Raw genomic sequence first — 20,324 nt, 5'->3', positions numbered from 1 at the left:
CAACTTATATTCAGAGTACATCATGTGGCATGGCAGGCTGGATAAAGCTCAAGCTGGAATCAAGATTGCCAGGAGAAATATCAACAACCTCCGATATGCAGATGATATCATCCTAATGGCCAAAAGTGAAGAGGAACTAAAGATCCTTTAGATGAAGGTGAAAGAGGAGCGTGAAAAAGCTGGCTTAAAACTCATCATTCATAAAACTAAGACTATGGCATCCAGTCTCATCACTTCATGGCAAATAGATGGGGAAACAATAGAAACAGTGGCAGACTTTATTTTCTTGGGCTCCAAAATCACTGCAGATGGTGACTGCAGCCATGAAATTAAAAGGTGCTTGCTCCTTGGAAGAAAAACAATGACAAACCTATATAGCATATTAAAAAACAGAGACATCACTTTGCCAACAAAAGTCCATATAGTCAAAGCTATTCTTTCTCCCGTAGTCATGTCTGGATGTGAGAATTGGACCATAAAGAAGGCTGAGCACCAAAGAATTAATGCTTTTGAACTGTGGTGTTGGAGAAGACTCTTGAGAGTCCCTTGGACTACAAGGAGATCAAACCAGTCAATCCTAAAGGAAATCAGTTCAGTTCAGTTCAGTCACTCAGTCGTGTCCGACTCTTTGCGACCCGATGAATCGCAGCACGCCAGGCCTCCCTGTCCATCACCAACTCCTGGAGTTCACTCAGACTCACATCCATCAAGTCAGTGATGCCATCCAGCCATCTCATCCTCTGTCGTCCCCTTCTCCTCCTGCCCCCAATCCCTCCCAGCATCAGGGTCTTTTCCAATGAGTCAACTCTTCACATGAGGTGGCCAAAGTACTGGAGTTTCAGCTTTAGCATCATTCCTTCCAAAGAAATCCCAGGGCTGATCTCCTTCAGAATGGACTGGTTGGATCTCCTTGCAGTCCAAGGGACTCTCAAGAGTCTTCTCCAACACCACAGTTCAAAAGCATCAATTCTTCAACTCTCAGCTTTCTTCACAGTCCAACTCTCACATCCATACATGACCACTGGAAAAACCATAGCCTTGACTAGACGGACCTTAGTCGGCAAAGTAATGTCTCTGCTTTTGAATATGCTATTTAGGTTGCTCATAACTTTTCTTCCAAGGAGTAAGCGTCTTTTAATTTCATGGCTAAAGGAAATAAATCCTGAATATTCATTGGAAGGACTGAAGCTGAAGCTCCATTATTTTGGCCACCATATGTGAAGAGCCAACTCATTGGAAAAGACCCTGACGCTGAGAAAGATTGAGGGCAGGAGAAGAAGGGGACGACAGAGGATGAGTTAGTTGGATGGTGTCACCAATTCAATGGACATGAGTTTGAGCATACTCTGGGAGATGGTGAAGGACAGGGAAGCCTGATGTGCTGAAGTCCATGGGGTCACCAAGAGTCAGACAGGACTGAACAACTGAACAGCAACAGCAACAAGGTCAGCAGCATCAGTATCACTTGGAATGAGTTAGAAATGCAGACTCTTATGCCCAACTCCGGCAGACTGAACCAGAAACCCTAGAAGTAAGGTTCAGCAGTGTGTCTTAATCAGCTCTCCAGGTGATTCTATGCACCCTAAAGCTTGAGGGCCGCTGCTCATTCCTGTTTCTGGGAGGCTTTCCAACAATGCACCAGGAATCCTGGAGAGCCTGGCAAAGCATGAGAAGGATGGCAAGAAAATTAGGGTTTGTGGGGCAGGTGATATAAAAGATGAATAAAGAAGAAATGAAAACAAGAAAGAAAAGGAGAAAGAACCCCTGTAATTGTGGGGCATGGGTTATCTGCTTGCTTCATCTGACTCTCAACTTGAGTAGGCCAAGAAAAATACCCAGTTCTACCATGAAAAGACCTTTCCATAAATTAAGCCACCTGGATGACTGTTCCTAATGGCTCAGGGATCTTTGGTAAGTGACTTCACTTCTTCTGCTCTCAGGTTTCTAAGGTGTAAAAATGGTAGACCTGGACCGATTCACGTCTAAGCGTCCCTCTCCTTCAAGCACTGCCCAAAGGAGTTGAGATTTGCTCTTACATTTGATGTCATTTCTGATCAAGTGTATCAACTTCAAGGGCCACCTGGGGCAGGGAAATCTAAAACAGAAGGACTGGTTAGGGACCTGGAGTAAATGACTTCCTTCCTGGAGTGTTGGAGCATCCAGGAGGCTGGGCAGAGGGAAATTCCAGGCCATCTGGATGTGAGAATCACAGTCATCACCCGAGTTACAGGAGCCTGCCTTCCGGAGATGACATGATGTCATCTGATAGCTCATTCTGACCTGGAAAACTCCTCCATGATCAGGGGGTGCAGGGAAGGGTATTCTTACAGAGACTCAGGCCTTCTTTTCTCTCCCTCTCCATAGGAGGTCTCCAGCTGCTGGTCAGCCATCTGTCTCCAGAGTCAACTTGCCAGGTAAGCCATGTCATCAGACTTATCTCCATATTTCAGAATAATAAATGTACCTCTTTTCTAGACCCTTTTCTAGAATAATAGCATTTGTTTGCTCCCAATCTGTCTCTTGGTGACTTTTTCAAAGGCAGACTGGAACTTTACTGTAGTCCACATGAAACCAAATGAAAAGCAGCATTAAATAACTTTCCCATCGTATGCATGCCTCCGATTTCAGAATGTGATGGATGTGTGGTCATGCTGCTTCCCAGAACCAGAGCCGGAGTGCAACCTTGACCTCAGCTTGCCGGCCCCAGTGAACTCCGGGGGAGCTAACCTCAAAGGCCCCAGGTGCCCCCGCATTGGCCTAAGGGCCCTGCAGTGAATGTTAGTGGTTTTCCTCTTAGCGTCAACTATACATCCCACTTGAATCTATATCCTTTCCAGGTGTGAAACCAAAGGCTTTTTCCAGGTCACAAATCATTTCCCTTGGAGGTCATCCAACTTTGTTCCTCAAAGGTGTTTTTTTAGAAAAGAAACCTAACCTCTTGTTTTGTTAATGCTGTGCATATGCTTCTCACATGGAGTTGAGAGCTGCAGAGAGGAAGGGCCACATTGAAGGAACATCTATCTATCTTGGAGATGTGCTGAGCATGAGATTCTTCTTGCATAAGATGCAACCAGCTAGATGCCATTGTTTTAAAGTGGGAAATGGAGTTTTTCCTCTTGAATCTCTCCCCCCAGTAGAGCAGTGTACTTGAGTAGAACCACAGGAGAAACAAGTCAGAGGAACTCATGCTGAGATCACCTAACACTTAATGTTGCCTCATAGGCGTCTGTATTTCCATTTAACACCTAATGTTGCCTCATAGGTTTCTGTGTTACCCTTTGCTTTATTCTTATGATCTTTCTTGCTCAGATGCTATGTTTTCTTGCTGGTGTGATGGTCATACATATAACAGAAATAATACACAAGTCCAACTTTTAAAAGTAGGGAACAAAAGCTGGGGGTCCCATTGGCTCATTGGCTTCTGAAGTATTTATGGTACATGCCTTAAAAATATTTTTGTGAGAAAAAGATTGAGAACAAGAATAAAAGGAAGATATTAAGTAACGTCAAGTTCCAAGACATGAAATTAAACAAAATGGTAATCTATCCATGAACTTTAAAAACCTTGATGTGCTGATGTACTTACTATTTCCTTTAGAAGTTTTATGAAAAGAAACTAAATAACTAGAGTGTTTTAACATGTAACTGGTGTTACATACTTGGAGATCAAAGCGGGTAGTTTTGAAACTCCTATCATTTCATCATCTTGGCCCACTCATGAGACACTGTCACTCCCATTTCTATTAGCCAAATTTCCCAAGATGCTTCTGACAGCAATTTGAATCTTTAAACTATGTTTTCTTTTTCTTATAATGAATACTGACAAACATTAGGAAAATATGTGATATTTCGAGTTCTATAAATTAGCTCATTAGCCAAAGATACTGTTGGAAAGATCACGTTGTGATTATTGGCACAATACAGCTTGGCAATTGGAGAGTTCTTTTGCTAAATTCTTTTAAAACAATGGACCAAAGAAATGACAATAATACTTAGGCAATTTGTTTTTGTCTGTCTTTGTGGCAAACTACAAAAATCCTGACTTTTCATTGGGAAGAGAATGTAGTGATACCAATTATTACGTAATTATAGGTTTCAAAACCTTCTTAACGCTTAACCACAGTCAAAAACGGAAGGAGGACACACACATCCTGTGTTTTGTTCTTATTATCAGCTTAAATAAGTCAAGCAGATTTTTCCTGTTATTTTAATATTTATCAGCATATGACAAAGAGGTGTGTTTAAATAGAAACTTTAAAGGGGAATGAAAAACAAGTGGCTTGCAGCACAAAAAAAAAATTGAAAACTGGGGTGCTACTTTAAAAAATTATTTATCATGATAATGAGATTAGGTTTTCATTTATTAGCACTAATGCTGACCTTATGCATTTCTATTGAAATCTAAGATAAAAGATACATGAAACCCACAATAATTTAAACAGATTTAACAACAACCAGTTGTTGTGAAAGTCTGGCTTACTTAGGTAACTATATTTTTGTGCAAAAAGAAAGTTTAACACAGTGACGGAGAAAAGCCAGAGGAAACCTTTATTTCACTTTTAAAAACTTTTTTTTAAAGAATCTAAATGAAGGAAATGGAATTTATTTTAAAAATTATTTGTCAAAAACCGTGGTTAAACTGGTACATTTGCTCTTACAAATTGATCAGTAACTGAGTAAATTCATGAGGGAAATCAAATCCAGCCTCTCAGTCTGCAATACCTTTTCCCTCAGTGTTTAAAAAAAAAAAGAAGAATCAGTGTAATTGTTCCCTTTTTTGTGTGCTATGGAAAGAATTCCATTCTAGAATATACTACGATTTGTGGCTTGTATGCCTCCTTCATTGGAGCTTATTGAAGGCAAGGGCTGTCTATACCTTATTCATCACCTTATCATTTAAGATGCTTCTGCATGGTTATTTTCACATAGCAGGAAGATAGGTAAAAATGAAACTGAACAGGAGAACTACATAAAGTTTGGGGACTTTATCTTAAGGAAAAAGCTCATAAATTAAATTGTAATAATGAGTCAGTATTTTATCTCCATGGCTATAAAAAGTATTCAACTGTGTGTTTTTACTATTTTTTAAAAAAATCAGTTATTACATCAAAATTGAAAGAAGTTTGAAACATACTCTATAGCTGCATGATCTAAATCTCTATGGTCATTCTTATAGGTTTTGAACAAAAAAACTTAAACCTAAAAAGTTGACATTTTGTGCTTTAAATAGGAAAGCCAGAGTAGAATAATAGAGGATTTAAAACCCAGAAAATAGAGCAATGTGGAAATCATATGCTCCTGCATTAAGGAGAAAATGTAGTAAATCCTCCTGGGGGTGTTGAAAATGTTGATGCTATGAAGTTTAATGAGCATCTCAATTTTTATCACATTTTGCCTTTTCGCAGGCATGAATTCCAGGCCTTTTCTGCATGATGTGTAAGGATTGGAACAGAAAGGGCAAAAAATAGAACTGAAAAAAGAACACTCCAGCACAAGGCAGGATCTAAGGTTCTGTCATCTGTATACATTCAAAATGGAAAGTTGAAGTAATTCTTAGGATATCAGGCCCCTAAATTGTTTTCAAAAGAAAAAAAAAGATAATTGAGGAAAATCAATATGTCTGTGTGTGTGTCTGTGATAAATGTTCCAGTTTTTCTGCCCAAACCATCCCTTGCTTTTGCATGGATTTCAGTAGTGATCACTGGTATATCATGAAAGTAAGAAGATACTGAAAGGATAAATTATTAAGTGTTCACTCCATTTACAGAATGATCTTTGCTTTGCAAAAGGATTAGGGAAGTATTCCTTTCAATGGTCAGCACTTCTGAGTATTATAAATGTGACTTGATTTTTAATAATATGTGTCATATATGATGTATTATATGATATTACATATTATATTGAGATGGCATCACCAACTCAATGGGCATGAGTTTGAGCAATCTCCAGGAGATAGTGAAGGACAGGGAAGCCTGACATGCTGCAGTCCATGGGGGCGCAAAGAGTCAGACACAACTGAGCAACTGAACAACAAAATCATATATAGAGCACTTTAGCAGCCAAATCAATGTGTAAGGTGAAATATTTGATGCTAATTTTATTCTTCCAAAATTTATTAATGAATGCATTTGAGCAGGAACATCACCCATGTAACGTTATAAACAACAGCCCCCAAGGCCATGGGTCATCAGAAATGACAGCAAACTGTGTCACAAAGATGATTAGAGAATTGCATTGAGAACTTCAGGCTAGACTGCTGCAGACCCAAAGTCTCTCTCACCTTGGCTATCCACAATCTCGATTCATGGGGATTTTCAACACCAGTCAATTAGTTGTATTTCAAGAAAAGCCTGTGAATGGAGAAATAGGATGAGATAATATAGGGCTTTCCAGCAAGTCTGAAATAGGTTGGCCTAAGTGAGAAACAGACTTAATTAATATTTTTTAGTACTCATGGGAATCCATTTCTTCTAAAACGTGTCTTCCAGGACACTCTAGGGAGGAAATGGCTTTTTACTGGTTGATAAAACAGAAGAAACTTTCTCCTAAGAAGCCTATTTCTCAGTATGAATTTCTTCCATGTCTTTGCTGGATTATGAACATCCCCCCGGAGGTTCATGTCGGTGTGTCGGACACAGGGTCTATTTGAGGAGCAAACAAGAGGCTCCATGAGTTACCTTGGAGTAACTCAAAAAGTAAGAAATTCAGAAAGTCATGATCTTGATTCATTTCTCAATTTTTTGCCAGAGCAGCCAGAGCCTAGACTGAGAGATAGACTGTGTGTGCACAAGTGAAGGGCTCTTTGAGAAACACAGCAGTGGCCTGAGAGCTGATCTGAGTCAGATGACTGGAAATGAAGCCCAACACAAGCAGAACTTGGTTTTCACATTAAGCAAGAAATGTCAAGCAGGGTTACAACACTTATGAACAAATACTAATAAAATCAATTTTGTTACCACAGGCTGTGGCCAGCATGACAAAGGAGAAATTGGAGGGAATTACGAAGGAAAGGGGGCTTCCCAGGTGGCGCTAGTGGTAAAGAACCTGCCTGCTCTTGCCTGGAAAATCCCACGGCAGAGGAGCCTAGTAGGCTGCAGTCCATGGGATCGCTAGGAGTCGGACACGACTGAGCGACTTCGCTTTCACTTTTTACTTTCATGCATTGGAGAAGGAAATGGCAACCCACTCCAGTGTTCTTGCCTGGAGAATCCCAGGGACAGGGGAGCCTGGTGGGCTGCCATCTATGGGGTCTCACAGATTCGGACATGACTGAAGTGACTTAACAGCAACAGCAGCCAATGAAGGAGACTGAAAAGACATGGGTTCAGCCCCTGGGTCAGGAAGATCCCTTGGAGGAGAGCATGGCAACACACTCCAGTACTCTTTTCTGGAGAATCCCATGGACAGAGGAGCCTGGCAGGCTACAGCCCATGGGGTTGCAAAAAGTCAGACACAACTACAGCAACTTAGCATGCCTGCACAAAGAAAAAGAAAGAATGAGAGAGAGAGAAAGCAAGAGAGGAAAGCAGAAAAATTAAAAGCTAATAATGTCAGATTATTTTTTTTCTTTGTTCTGAATGTTGTATGGTCTGGACTGTTGGGATAATTGCCCTAAGTATTCACCTTGAGTGTTTAGCCAGTCTGCATACAAAATGTTAGGGCAGATGCACTAGAAAAGCCCTTGTCGTTCCAAGAATAATTCCCCAAATGGTTGTTTTATAAGAATTGCTTTTGTCTGAATTAGCTGTCCTGTATACGTTTACCTCGGTGCATCAACACTGAGCTATTTATATGGATTTGCAATTATTCCCTATGTGTCTAAAATTAGGTAAGGGTAAGTTGCAAAAAACACTGACAAGTGAACTAAAGTGCTAATGGTTAAAATGTTACCCTTGAGCAAACATTACCAAAAATAATACCCTGCTTATTAATGGCTATTCCACTAGTTGGAAATTAGTTTCTAAATTTAGTGTGAATGTTTCTTCCCATTAAATGGAACTGATGAGACCCCTAGCATCTCATCTTCACTTACTGAAAAGACTGGAATCCATTCCACCTTGACTCCACTTCGTGTTTTTGTACTGCTGAGAAACACCATCCACCCACCCTCCCCCCTCAAAGTTGGAATCATGCATGTTAGTAAGTATTTCAGTTATGCTATTGACGTCAATGGAGTCATTAAATAGATTGCTGGCCCTCCCAAAGGCAAATCACTGCCAGGGACCTAGATACAGACACGTTTTTTACAAAGACAACCATCAGGTTTTGCTACAGCAGTGCGCCAGAGAAAGGGAAAAGTTTATACTGTAGCAGACCTATCTCCAAACAGTTTTTTTCTTTCTTTTGCATTTTAGTTCCGGCCTTTCTTTCTCTTTGGTTACAGTAGGCTTTGGTTACACAGGTATTGTTGCCTGAAGCTTTTGTATGCTAAACCATCTCCTGTCATTGAGACTCCAAAGGGAGACACCCCACTTTTAAAAATGTGTCACCTTTAGCTGGACACAGCCTGTCCTGGTGTTTATTTGGTGGCATAAATTATCTAGGTAACTCACTATTGTCTGGCTGTAAGACTTTGCTTGGTAGTTTTTTGAATGACAGTTTCCTGCACACACATACACACACGCACCCACACACACACAATTCTGTCCTCTCGGCTACTTCTGTGTGGCTTCTAGCTGCAGCCCCTCATCTATGAATCAATCTCTATGCAGCCTGCATGCTGCTGTGGCGCTGGGGCTCTGAAGCAAAGGGTGAAGGAGGCTGGGAAGAAAGAATCACTTCCCTCAGCCACCTCATCTGCAGAGTCCTGCCCACATGCCTGTGTCCTCCCAAACCCCAGCTGCTGCCTGCCTCAAGCCTGGTCTTGCAGCTCCCCAGCGTGTCGGAGAGAGCCCTTCAAGAAACAGCTGTCTCTTTCTGGGTATTCTTGACAGCTCTATTAACCAGGAGAGCCCCGGGACTTGGAGCCAAATTTTCCCCTCACACCTGGACTTTCCCTCTCCCCCTCCCAGTCTAGAGTTGGAACCATCTTGAGCAGACAACTTTCTTCATATCTGGTTGCCCAACCCACCATGTTGGCTTAGCACTCATCTTGATGCCTCGCCCTGTCCCTTTCCTCCCTGCACTCCTTATCAGTAAGTGTGTACATACTTCTCAGCAAGTATGTACAGAAATGCCAGACATCCAGTCACCTTTAGTAACCCCTTTGGGTTCATCCAGAGGCCCAGACCCATCCCCCCTTCCATCACTGCTCTTTTTGCCACATTCCAGGCTTTAGTGGCTCTTCACTGTCTTTAATATCTCTCCTTGCCTCCCACAGACAATTCTTATAGTGATTTCCTCTGATCATATCCCCTCCTTTCCTTCTCAATTTCCTCTCCTTCAGTTTAATGCTTCATTTTCCCTTCCTAAGCCATTGTAGCAGAGAAGGCAATGGCAACCCACTCCAGTACTCTTGCCTGGAAAATCCCATGGATGGAGGAGCCTGGTGGGCTGCAGTCCATAGGGTCACGAAGAGTCGGACACGACTAAGCAACTTCACTTTCATGCATTGGAGAAGGAAATGGCAACCCGCTCCAGCATTCTTGCCTGGAGAATCCCAGGAACGGGGGAGCCTGGTGGGCTGCCATCTATGGGGTCGCACAGAGTTGGACACGACTGAAGCTACTTAGCAGCAGCAGCAAGCCATTGTAGGGACCTTACAACTTGGTTTATTATCTTTCATCTTTCCCCACTTCAATCCACTCTTCATTCTGGTACTAGAATTATTCTTTAAAAACCCAGTTATGCTGTTTTCTGAGTTGGTTAACCTTCACCTTCAGGATAAGATCCTTACTTCTTACCAGTTATGCAAAATCTTTCAGGATGTTGCTTCTAATTCCTTCTTTGTCCTCATCTCCCCCCTGCCCCCATGCACAGCTGATGGCTGAGATGCACTGAACATACTGTCCTTCACCTACACCAGGGTCTTCTTGCCTTCCTGCCTTTGTACATGCTGTCCCCTATGCCCGAGTTGCCCTTTCCCCAAAATATTCACATGTTCAGCTCAGGGATTTTCTTACCTGGTCATGGTGAATGAGTTCTTTATTCTCTCTGGTTAGTGGATTAAACTAAATATATAGTCACAATGCAGGGCCTGATAGCTAGTATGTGCTTAGTAAATAAGAGTTCCTTTGGTTTGTGGTTTAGTCATTATGTCTGACTTTTTGGGACCCTATGGACTGTAGCCTGCCAGAGTCTTCTGTCCATGGGATTTTCAAGGCAAGAATACTGGAGTGGGTTGCCATTTCCTTCTCCAGGGGATCATCCCAACCCAAGGATCGAACCTGGGTCTCCTGCACTGTGGGCAGACTCAAGAGTTCGTTTATCCATTCCCATCTGGAAAGTGCATTTTTTGTCATTCAGATATCAGCATATATGCAATCTTCTGCAACTCACCCAAACCACTCTCAATTATTATCTGAATTATTAGCTCAAAATCTCAATTATTGTACTTGTCGTGTGTGTCTGTGCTCGTTCGTGTCCAACTGTTTATGACGCCATGGACTGTAGCCCTCCAGGCTCTTCTGTCCATGGAATTTTCCAGGCAAGAATACTGGAGTGGGTTGCCATTTCTTACTCCAGAGGATCTTCCCAACCCAGGAACCAAACCTGTGTCTCTTGTGTCTCCTGAATTGGCCAGTCGATTCTTTACCACTGCACTTATCATGTCATGCTGTAATCTTTATTTTCATTTTCTCTTCTTCTAAACTAAGAATGTCCCAAATCAAGTATGAGTCCTCTTTTTTAATATCGCCAGTTTATGGAATAAAGTCTGGAATGTAGTAGATGCTTAATAAATGTTTATGAAATGAACAAAGACAAATGAGTAAATGCTCATTCCTGAATCAGAAAGAATTGGAAGGATGCTGAGGCTCATAGTTGGCCTCATTCAGGCAAGCTTAATTATCTTCTGGCTCTCAGGCATGTGCCCAGTGCGAGCACTCCTGGCTAATCTTGACTACAGATGACTTTTCTTCCCTCAAAATGAACTCTTTATTATCCATCACTTCAGCAAGAAGTGACGGTGTTGAAAGAGACGAAAAAAATGAAAACAACTAAACGTGACCAGTTTCTCATGTTATACTATGCTCTTCCTGTCTAGCTAGAGCCTGGCACGAGGTAGGTACTCACTAGATTGAGTTGAGTTAGCTCGAGATCATGGGTCAACCTTTCAGAAAACTGAGACTCACTTTTCTTATCTGGAAGATGGCTATCTTAGTATTCTATCTCATAAGAATTCTGTATGGACTAAATGAGAAAAACTATGCATAGGGATTAACAGTAAAGATTCTGGAACCAGACTGCCTCTCCCAAATCTCAGCTCCACCACTGTGTGACCTTAGGACAACGTCCCAATTGTCTCCTCTCCAGAATTGGGACAGATATTGTACGGAGCTCATATATTGGTTGTAAGAATTGAATACACAAACCAATGGGAAACACTTAGAATAGCTCCTGGCACTTCAAAAGTGTCAATATTAGTGTCGGTATTAAAAGTATTATGTAACACACTTCCCATAGCACCCAGGACAGAGCAGCTGGTCAGTATGTGACAGGAGAGAGCCCAGGCCTGCTGGCATTAGTAGGAAACCAAAACAGAAAGCTCTGTTGAGATCTTTTTAAAATTTTCTGACCAACTTCTCTTTCACAGTAATACAATCTAGAAAACAATCTCTTTTTTGAAAGATTCTTACACCCTGAAACCATGAAACTTGCTTATATGGAAATAGATTTAGAGCTGAAGGTAGGATTCTCCAGAACATACAGTGGAAAGCTAAGAGGGCTAGTGGCAGAATGGACCTGTTCCCAAATGTAACTGGACACAAGTGTGGCTCTTTCTCTTAAAAACAGACTGCAAAGAAGAATGTCCAGCTAGCATGCTGATAAACATGGACAGAGGAGCCTGGCAGGCTACAGTCCATAGGGTCACAAAGGGTCAGGTATGACTGAAGTGACTTAGCATGCATGCGCAAACCGGATCCTGGGGCTTCCCAGGAGGTGCTAGTGGTAAAGAATCCACCTGCCAATGCAGGAGACGCAAGAGACATGGGTTTGATTCCTGAGTCAGGAAAATCCCCTGGAGGAGGTCACGGCAACCCACTCCAGTGTTACTCCCTGGAAAATCCCATGGACAGACGAGCATGGCGAGCTACACTCCATCGGGTCGCAGAGTCAGACATGACTGAAGCGACTCAGCATGCAGGCGGAAACTGGATCTTAAGTTAAGTGAAAATTTTCTTTTGCATAAATCTGAAAGGACTTCACTTCACTTTGTAGGACAGAATAATTACAGCTACACAGCCATCACGGTTGTACATAAATGCATGTTCAGGTCTGGGCACAAACCTGCAGGGGTGCAGGTTCTTCAGCCCACAGAGCTCAGCAGAGAACAGCAGCATGAGCTGGTGCAAAGTTTCTGTTTGGGGAGAAGACAGAACCCACTAGCAGAGTCAGCATCACAGGGGCTTTGACTCCATTTGGAAAGACTTTTATGCCCCTCTCAATACCCCCGTGCCACCTACCCACTTCTCTCCTCTTTATTGGGAGGGAGGGAGATGAGAAGGTCAGGTTGGCCTAGAGAGGGAATATGGACATTGGGAGATGAAGGAGGAAGGAAGAGGACCATCTGTGTTCCCTTTTCTCCCTCCTGCATCCTTAAGACCAAGTAACCCTGGGGGATGGGGCAGGGTAAGTTCGACTTACTTGCTTCTCATCAAACCCTGGCCAGCAGTTTATGGAGTTGCCTCCAGAGCTGTTCTCGGAAGCCAGGAGCATTTCAGGGAACAGCGCTTTCACCAGAGAGAAGAGAAACAAAGCAGGGACTGTCCCCTTGAAATAGAGAACAGGCAACACGACTCACTGGATCTTTGTCTTGGTTTATTGTCTTGACTTACTCCAAGTCCGAGCTGTTGACAGGGACCAAAAGTGACCCTTCTGAGGGAGGTTTGTGTACTTTTCCCACCCGCTTCTTGACTGTGTTCTCAGAGTGAGCTGGGTCCATGGCGACTGTCCAGCTCATTTGATCCGTGGAGAGAGCTAGGTCAGCTAATGCAGCCTTTGGCCCTGCCCCTCAGTTGCTCTCTGGGCTTCATGTCCTAGGGTCTAGTGTGGCTAGTGCTGCTTGTCCAATATGCCAGGTCATTTCCAACACCCTACATGCCTGCCTTTGATCTCCGGAGAGCAACTCCTGGTACATGCCGGACACTGTGCTCACCCTCAGTAGACATCATTTTCTTACCTAATTCTCCCAACTGAACTGTTTGGCTGTGGTCCCTGTTTCACAGATTTAGAAAAGGAGGCTCAGCAGATGTATGGGGCTTACTCAAGACCACACAGTTAGTAAGTGATCAAGTGAGAACTGAAACCTAGATTTGTGTTTCTTAAAAACCCATGCATGGCCTTCCCTCTAGTCTAGACCATGGTGCCCGGCCTCCACCACCCTCTAAACCTCAGATGTTATAACGAACGGAAAGTGGGTGATGAGAATTTCACAACAGGAGAGCAATCAAAAAAGCTGAGTTATCTGCAGCCTCAGTAAGACTGTATGATAGAGAATTTTCCTTAATTCTTTCGTCACCTGCCTGTTTTATTGTAAAGTGTAAGTGTTAAGAGAAATATCTCATAATGTCTGTTATTCATGTATTCAATAAGCATTTATTATTTATCTACTGTTTACAAGACACTGTACTAGACACTGGGAATACAATAATGTTAATGAATTCAAATGCTGACCTTGTGGAGCTTACAGCCCAGGAAATATGAAATGAATACACATGTGATTATACATTTGATTATCACTTTGGAGAAAAGTATTATTATACATTTGATTATCATTGGAGAAAAGTATAGAATGCTATATAATATTGCCTGTTTTTCACCTGTGAAAATGGGAACAATACTCGTACTTCCCATAAGGATTGTTATAAAATTAAAATGGTATTATAAGTAAAGCATTTAGAATGTTGCCTACCACTTAGTATTATTTCCTGTTTGCTCTGATTATCATTACCCTTGGTTATCCTTGGGATTAATATAGATGAGGGGAGAGGGAAGCCTTCTGTAAATGAATGACTTGAATTTGAGTAGGAGCTGGGTGGGTGGAGACAGTAATTAACACCTAAAAGGTGCTGCAAACAGAGACCTGGATTAATAAGAGTGACAGTTAATAGACTAAAGCCAGAGAGGTCAGACGGCACAGAGCATTTGTAAGCCATGGTTGAAAGTGTAGCTTTTATTCTAAATCCAGATGGGGAGCCATTAAAGGATTTTGAGAAAGAGGTTAACATGATCTAATTTGAGGTCTAAATACAGCCCTTTCTGAGACACAAGTCTACATTCCCTGCACCTCCTATGTGCTCCCTGACACCTATACTTTCTATGTCAGGATATTCAGCACCTCACCCTTCTGTCCACCTGCATGGTTAAGAAGGCAAGCTCAGGAGCCACCCTGTCTGAGTTTATAATAGTTCTGGTTCGATTCCTTTTTGTCTGTACAATTGTAGATAGGTAATTCAATGTCTCTGGGTCTTGGTTTCCTCATCTGTACAATGGGGATAGTAATAGGAATTTTGGCATAGGATTCTATTGTTAGGAGAGCTAAATTATTTTATGTAAAGTGTCTAGAATAGTGACTGGTACTCACAAAGCATTAGTCGCTCAGTTGTGTCTGACTCTTTGTGACCCCATGGACTGTAGCCTGCCTGGCTCCTCTGTTCATGGAATTCCCCAGGCAATAATACTGAAATGGGTAGCCATTCCTTTCTCCAGGGAATCTTCCTGACCCAGGGATTGAACCTGGGTCTCTTGAATTGCAGGCGGATTCTTTACCTTTGGAGCCACCAGGGCACTCAGAAAGCACTAAATAAACGTTAATATTCTTAGTATATCATAAGTATCTAATTTCTTGGTTGCTTAAACCATTAGCTGTATGCTCAGTGCCTGGCACAGAGCAGATGCTCAAATAATATTTATTGAAAAAAACAAATGAACACTGAAAGAGAGGTAGTACAACAAATTGTAAGTAAAAGGAGAAAAAGATGGCTTATCTATGCATGGAAAAATAGGCTTCCTTGAGTCAGGGGTAGATTCTGATAAGGAGGAACTTGCTTATGGGAGGGGCTTCCCAGGTGGCTCAGTGGTAAAGAATCCACCTGCCAATGCAGGAGACAGGGGTTCGATGCCTGGGTCAGGAAAATCCCCTAGAGAAGGAAATTGTAACTCACTCCAGTATTCTTGTCTGGAATATTCCATGGACAGAGGAGCCTGTCAAGCTGCAGGGATTGCAAAGAGTCAGACACGACTGAGACTGAGCCACTGGGCATGCACTCACACACACTTAATGGGTGACAGAGAAACTGAATGACTTTCAGCTTCCTGGGTGTTCCAGCTTTGGGGAACTTGAAACAATATCTGCGGGACAAAAATTTGTTTCACAATCTGAGATGCCAACCTGGATTGCCATCTGCACAGAAAGAAAATTGGGCTCGTTAAAGAGCTGCTTCATTTTCCTGAGCTCTGTGATGTCTCTGAAGGCAAAGGCAAGGCTGACCCTCCGGAGTTCCCTGTGTGCTGGCTTTGGAAGGACAGTCCCACTGAGGAGCCAGTAATCCTGTGGATAACAGGTCACTGTGATTTCTTTTTCATCCCTGCATTGCTATTAGGGCCTCAGGCTAACAGAGACGGGGTTCTAGAAAGTCAGCACACACCTTAAGTGTGGTATATAAGCATGGGGTGAGGCTCTTCACGTATTTGTACAGCTGGGCAGTCTTAGGCACTCAGGTCCTTTACATCTCTGTGCAGAGTACCTGCTCAAATAAACAATGAAATCTTCAGCTCTCCCAATCCTCCAGCTCAACGCCAAGTGCATGCGTGCATGCATATGCATGCTGGTTTGTTATGTTTTTATCCCAGGGGAAAATAAAGAGTTCTTCTCATGCTTTTTGTCAACACAATGGGCCTCTGTCCTCACTGACCTGGTTTTCCATTATTTCTTTCTCTCTCATCGCAGGTTTGATCAGCCTGTGTCTCTTCACCTTCAGATCATTTCTAGGCCTCCTTCTGATTTACCCCTCACTCCATGCCCCTCAAATTTCTAAACCATCTTCCTTGCAGTCCTTTCTTTTTTTGGCTGCATCAACCAGGGACCAATTCCAGCCCCCTGCAGTGGAAGCTCTGAGTCCTAACCGCTGGACCACCAGAGAATTCCCAGTCCCCATAATCTGACTCAAAATTGGCCTATGGAAAGCCTCATGCAGTTAGTCCTGCCTAAAGATGCTTGCTCCTTGGCAGGAAGTTATGACCAGCCTATAGAGCATATTAAAAAGCAGAAACATTACTTTGCCAACAAAGGTCTGTCTAGTCAAGGCTATGGTTTTTCCAGTGGTCATGTATGGATATGAGAGTTGGACTATAAAGAAAGCTTAGTGCAGAAGAACTGATGTTTTTGAACTGTGGTGTTGGAGAAGACTCCTGAGAGTCCCTTGGACTGCAAGGAGATCCAACCAGTCCATCCTAAAGGAGATCAGTCCTAGGTGTTCATTGGAAGGACTTGATGTTGAAGCTGAAACTCCAATACTTTGACCACCTCATGTGAAGAGCGGACTCATTTGAAAAGGCCCTGATGCTGGGAAAGATTGAAGGCAGGAGGAGAAGGGGACGACCAAGGATGAGAGGGCTGAATGGCATCACCGACTCAATGGACATGAGTTTGAGTAAACTCCGGGAGTTGGTGATGGACAGGGAGGCCTGGCATGCTGCAGCCCATTGGGTTGCAAGGAGTCAGACATGACTGAGTGACTGAACTGAACTGAACTGAATGTCCTAATTGCCTACTCTGATTAAATTATATTGAACTATGCATGTTCCATGTTGCTTTTTAAAAACATCATAGTTCTTTAGACTGTCAGTTCAGTTCAGTCGCTCAGTCGTGTCTGACTGTTTGCAACTCAAAGGACTGTGGCATGCAATATTCCCAGTCCATCACCAACTCCCAGAGTTGATTCAAACTCATGTCCATTGAGTCGGTGATGCCATCCAACCATCTCATTCTCTGTCATCCCCTTCTCCTCCTGCCTTCAATCTTTCCCAGTTTCAGGGTGTTTTCAGATGAGTCAGTTCTTCACATCAGGTGGCCAGACTACTGGAGTTTCAGCTTCACTGTCAGTCCTTCCAATGAATATTCAAGACTTATCTTTAGAATGGACTGTTTGAATCTCCTTGCTGTCCAAGGGATTCTCAAGAGTCTTCTCCAACACCACAGTTCAAAAACATCAGTTCTTTGGCACTCAGCTTTCTTTATAGTCCAACTCTCACATCCACACGTGACTACTGGAAAAACCAAAGCTTTGACTAGACGGACCTTTGTTGGCAAAGTAATGTCTCTGCTTTTGAATATGCTGTCTAGGTTGGTCATAACTTTCCTTCCAAGGAGCAAGCGTCTTTTAATTTCATGGCTGCAATCACCATCTGCAGTGATTTTGGAGCCCAAAAAAGTCTGTCACTGTTTCCATTGTTTCCCATCTATTTGCCATGAAGTGTTGGGACTGGATGCCATGATTTTAGTTTTCTGAATGTTGAGTTTTAAACCAACTTTTCACTCCTCTTTCACTTTCATCAAGATGCTCTTTAGTTCTTCACTTTCTGCCATAAGGGTGGTGTCATCAATATCTGAGGTTATTGATATTTCACCAGGCCATCTTGAGTAGAGCTTGTACTTCATCCAATCCAGCATTTCTCATGATGTACTGTGCATATATAAGTTAAATAAGCAGGGTGACAATATACAGTTTTGACATACTCCTTTCCCAATTTGGAGCCATAATGTTGTTCCATGTCTAGTTCTAACTGCTGCTTCTTGACCTGAATACAGATTTCTCAGGAGGCAGGGCAGGTGGTCTGATATTCCCATCCCTTGAAGAATTTTCCACAGTTTGTTGTGATCCACACAGTCAAAGACTTTGGCATAGTCAATAAAGCAGAAGTGGATGTTTTTCTGGAACTCTTGCTTTTTCAGATCCAACAGATGTTGGTAATTTGATCTCTGGTTCCTCTGCCTTTTCTAAATCCAGCTTCAACATTTGGAAGCTCACAGTTCGTGTACTGTTGAAGCCTCGCTTAGAAAATTTTGAGCATTACTTTGCTAGTGTGTGAGATGAGTGCAACTGTGCAGTAGTTTGAGCATTCTTTGGCATTGCCTTTCTTTGGGATTGGAATGAAAACTGACCTTTTCCAGTCCTGTGGCCACTGCTGAGTTTTCCAAATTTGCTGGCATATTGAGTGCAGCACTTTCACAGCATCATCTCTTAGGATTTGAAATAGCTCAACTGGAATTCCATCACCTCCACTAGCTTTGTTCATAGTGATGCTTCCTAAGGCCCACTTGACTTCAAAGTCCAGGATGTCTGGCTCTAGGTGAGTGATCACACCATTGTGATTATCTTTTATGTATAGTTCTGTGTATTCTTGCCACCTCTTCTTAGTATCTTCTGCTTCTGTTAGGTCCATACCATTTCTGTCCTTTATTGTGCCCATCTTTGCATAAAATATTCCCTTGGTATCTCTTATTTTCCTGAAGAGCTCTCTAGTCTTTCCCATTCTACTGTTTTCCTCTATTTCTTTGCATTGATCACCGAGGAAGGCTTTCTTATTTCTCCTTGCTATTCTTTGGAACTCTGCATTTAGATGGGTATATCTTTCCTTTTATCCTTTGCCTTTCACTTTTCTCTTCACAGTTATTTTTAAGGCCTCTTCAGACAACCATTTTGCCTTTTTGCCTCTCTAAGCCATGGACCTACGTTTTTTTCTACATTTTATCCATTTGTGTAGGTTTTTATGTATTTCTTATGCTTTTTTTTTTTTTTTTTTTTGATGGGCTATCATGGAGCCCAGGGAGGGAACATATTAATTTGAGTAAGACAAAACATCTGATCTTTATTGTGCACTGAATGATAATAAAACTCTAGACAAAAAGCTATATAAAGATATTTTCCATATCATTCAAGATTCTCCAGAGAAATAGAACCAATAGGTAACTATGTTTATACATATATATGTACCTATTAGGCTAACAAAAACATTTGTTTGGGTTTTTTCATAGATTGTTACAGAAAAATCCAAACTTTCTGGCCAACCCTATGATTTATTTTGAAGAGTTGGCTCATGTAGACTCTTTTCGACCCCACGGAGACTGTAGCCCACCAGGCTTCTCTGTCCATGGAAGTGGGTAGCCAGTCCCTTCTCCAGAGGAACTTTCTGACCCAGGGTCTCCTCCATTGCAGGTGGATTCTTTACCATCTGAGCCACCATTCAGCATACATGCATGTGTGAGTGCCTGATAAGTAGCCTCAGTTGTGTCTCTTTGCCACCCATGATCTGTAACCCTCCAAGCTCCTCTGTCCATGGGATTCTCCAGGCAAGAATACTGGAGTGGGTTGCTGTGCTCTCTTTCAGGGGATCTTCCTGACCCAGAGATCAAGCCTGTGTCTCTTATGTTTCCTGCATTGGCAAGCGGGCTCTTTACCACTAGTGCCACCTGGGAAGCCCTATTTTGAGAATTTGCCTCATGTGGTTGCGGGAAGTTTGAAATCCACAGAGCATGCTAGAAACTCAGGCAAAAAGTAATGCTTCAGTCTTGAGGCAGAATCTGTCCTTTACTGCAAAACCTCTGTTTTTGTTCTTAAGACCTTCAACTGACTAGCCGAGGCCCACCAACATTAGCTGAAGTAATCTCTTTTACTTGAAGTTCGCTGATTGTGGATGTTAACCACATCTATAGAATTCTTTCACAACAAAATCTACATCTGGTGTGGATTAAATAGCTAATTCCTAGTCACGTTGACCCATAAAACTAATCATCACAAGGACTACCAACAAATAAAAATTCCATCTTGGAAATCTTACTAAAATTGTGCCCAACTCTACTTCAAATCAACTATATAAGATTCAGAAAACTAAAACTCTTTACATTTCTTCTGACCTACCGAGACTTTTTTCAAAGCACAGTAAAATGGAGACCTCCCTCATGGTCCAGTGGTTAAGACTCTATGCCTCCAATGAAGAGGGTGCAGGTTCAATCCCTGGTTGGGGAACTAAAATTCCACATGCCACTGGGCACAAACACAGTAAAATAACCATGCCCCTCAGCTCCCAAAATTGCTTTGGAAACCACATGATAGTTTGAAAGAACAGAAGTGCAAAGTGGTGGGAATTTGAATCCAGGCAGTGGCAGCACAGAGCCTCATATTGGTGACACTGCCTCACCGTTCTTCTCACAATTCTCTCCACTG

The 20,324-nt window shown here is 42.4% G+C and overlaps 1 protein-coding gene across 1 annotated transcript in view; it reads left to right on the top strand.

Moving 5' to 3' along the window:
* Positions 1–20,324, top strand: part of PDE4B (phosphodiesterase 4B) — a 533,352-nt gene that overhangs the window by 405,498 nt on the left and 107,530 nt on the right. The window contains exon 6 of the mRNA XM_052638243.1: positions 2,365–2,414. Coding sequence (XP_052494203.1) covers positions 2,365–2,414 — 50 coding nt within the window. The remainder of the gene's footprint in view (positions 1–2,364; positions 2,415–20,324) is intronic.

This window comes from Budorcas taxicolor, chromosome 3, assembly GCF_023091745.1.
Source record: "Budorcas taxicolor isolate Tak-1 chromosome 3, Takin1.1, whole genome shotgun sequence".
NCBI classification, from domain to species: Eukaryota; Metazoa; Chordata; class Mammalia; order Artiodactyla; family Bovidae; genus Budorcas; species Budorcas taxicolor.
This window is presented reverse-complemented; position numbering and strand designations above follow the sequence as displayed.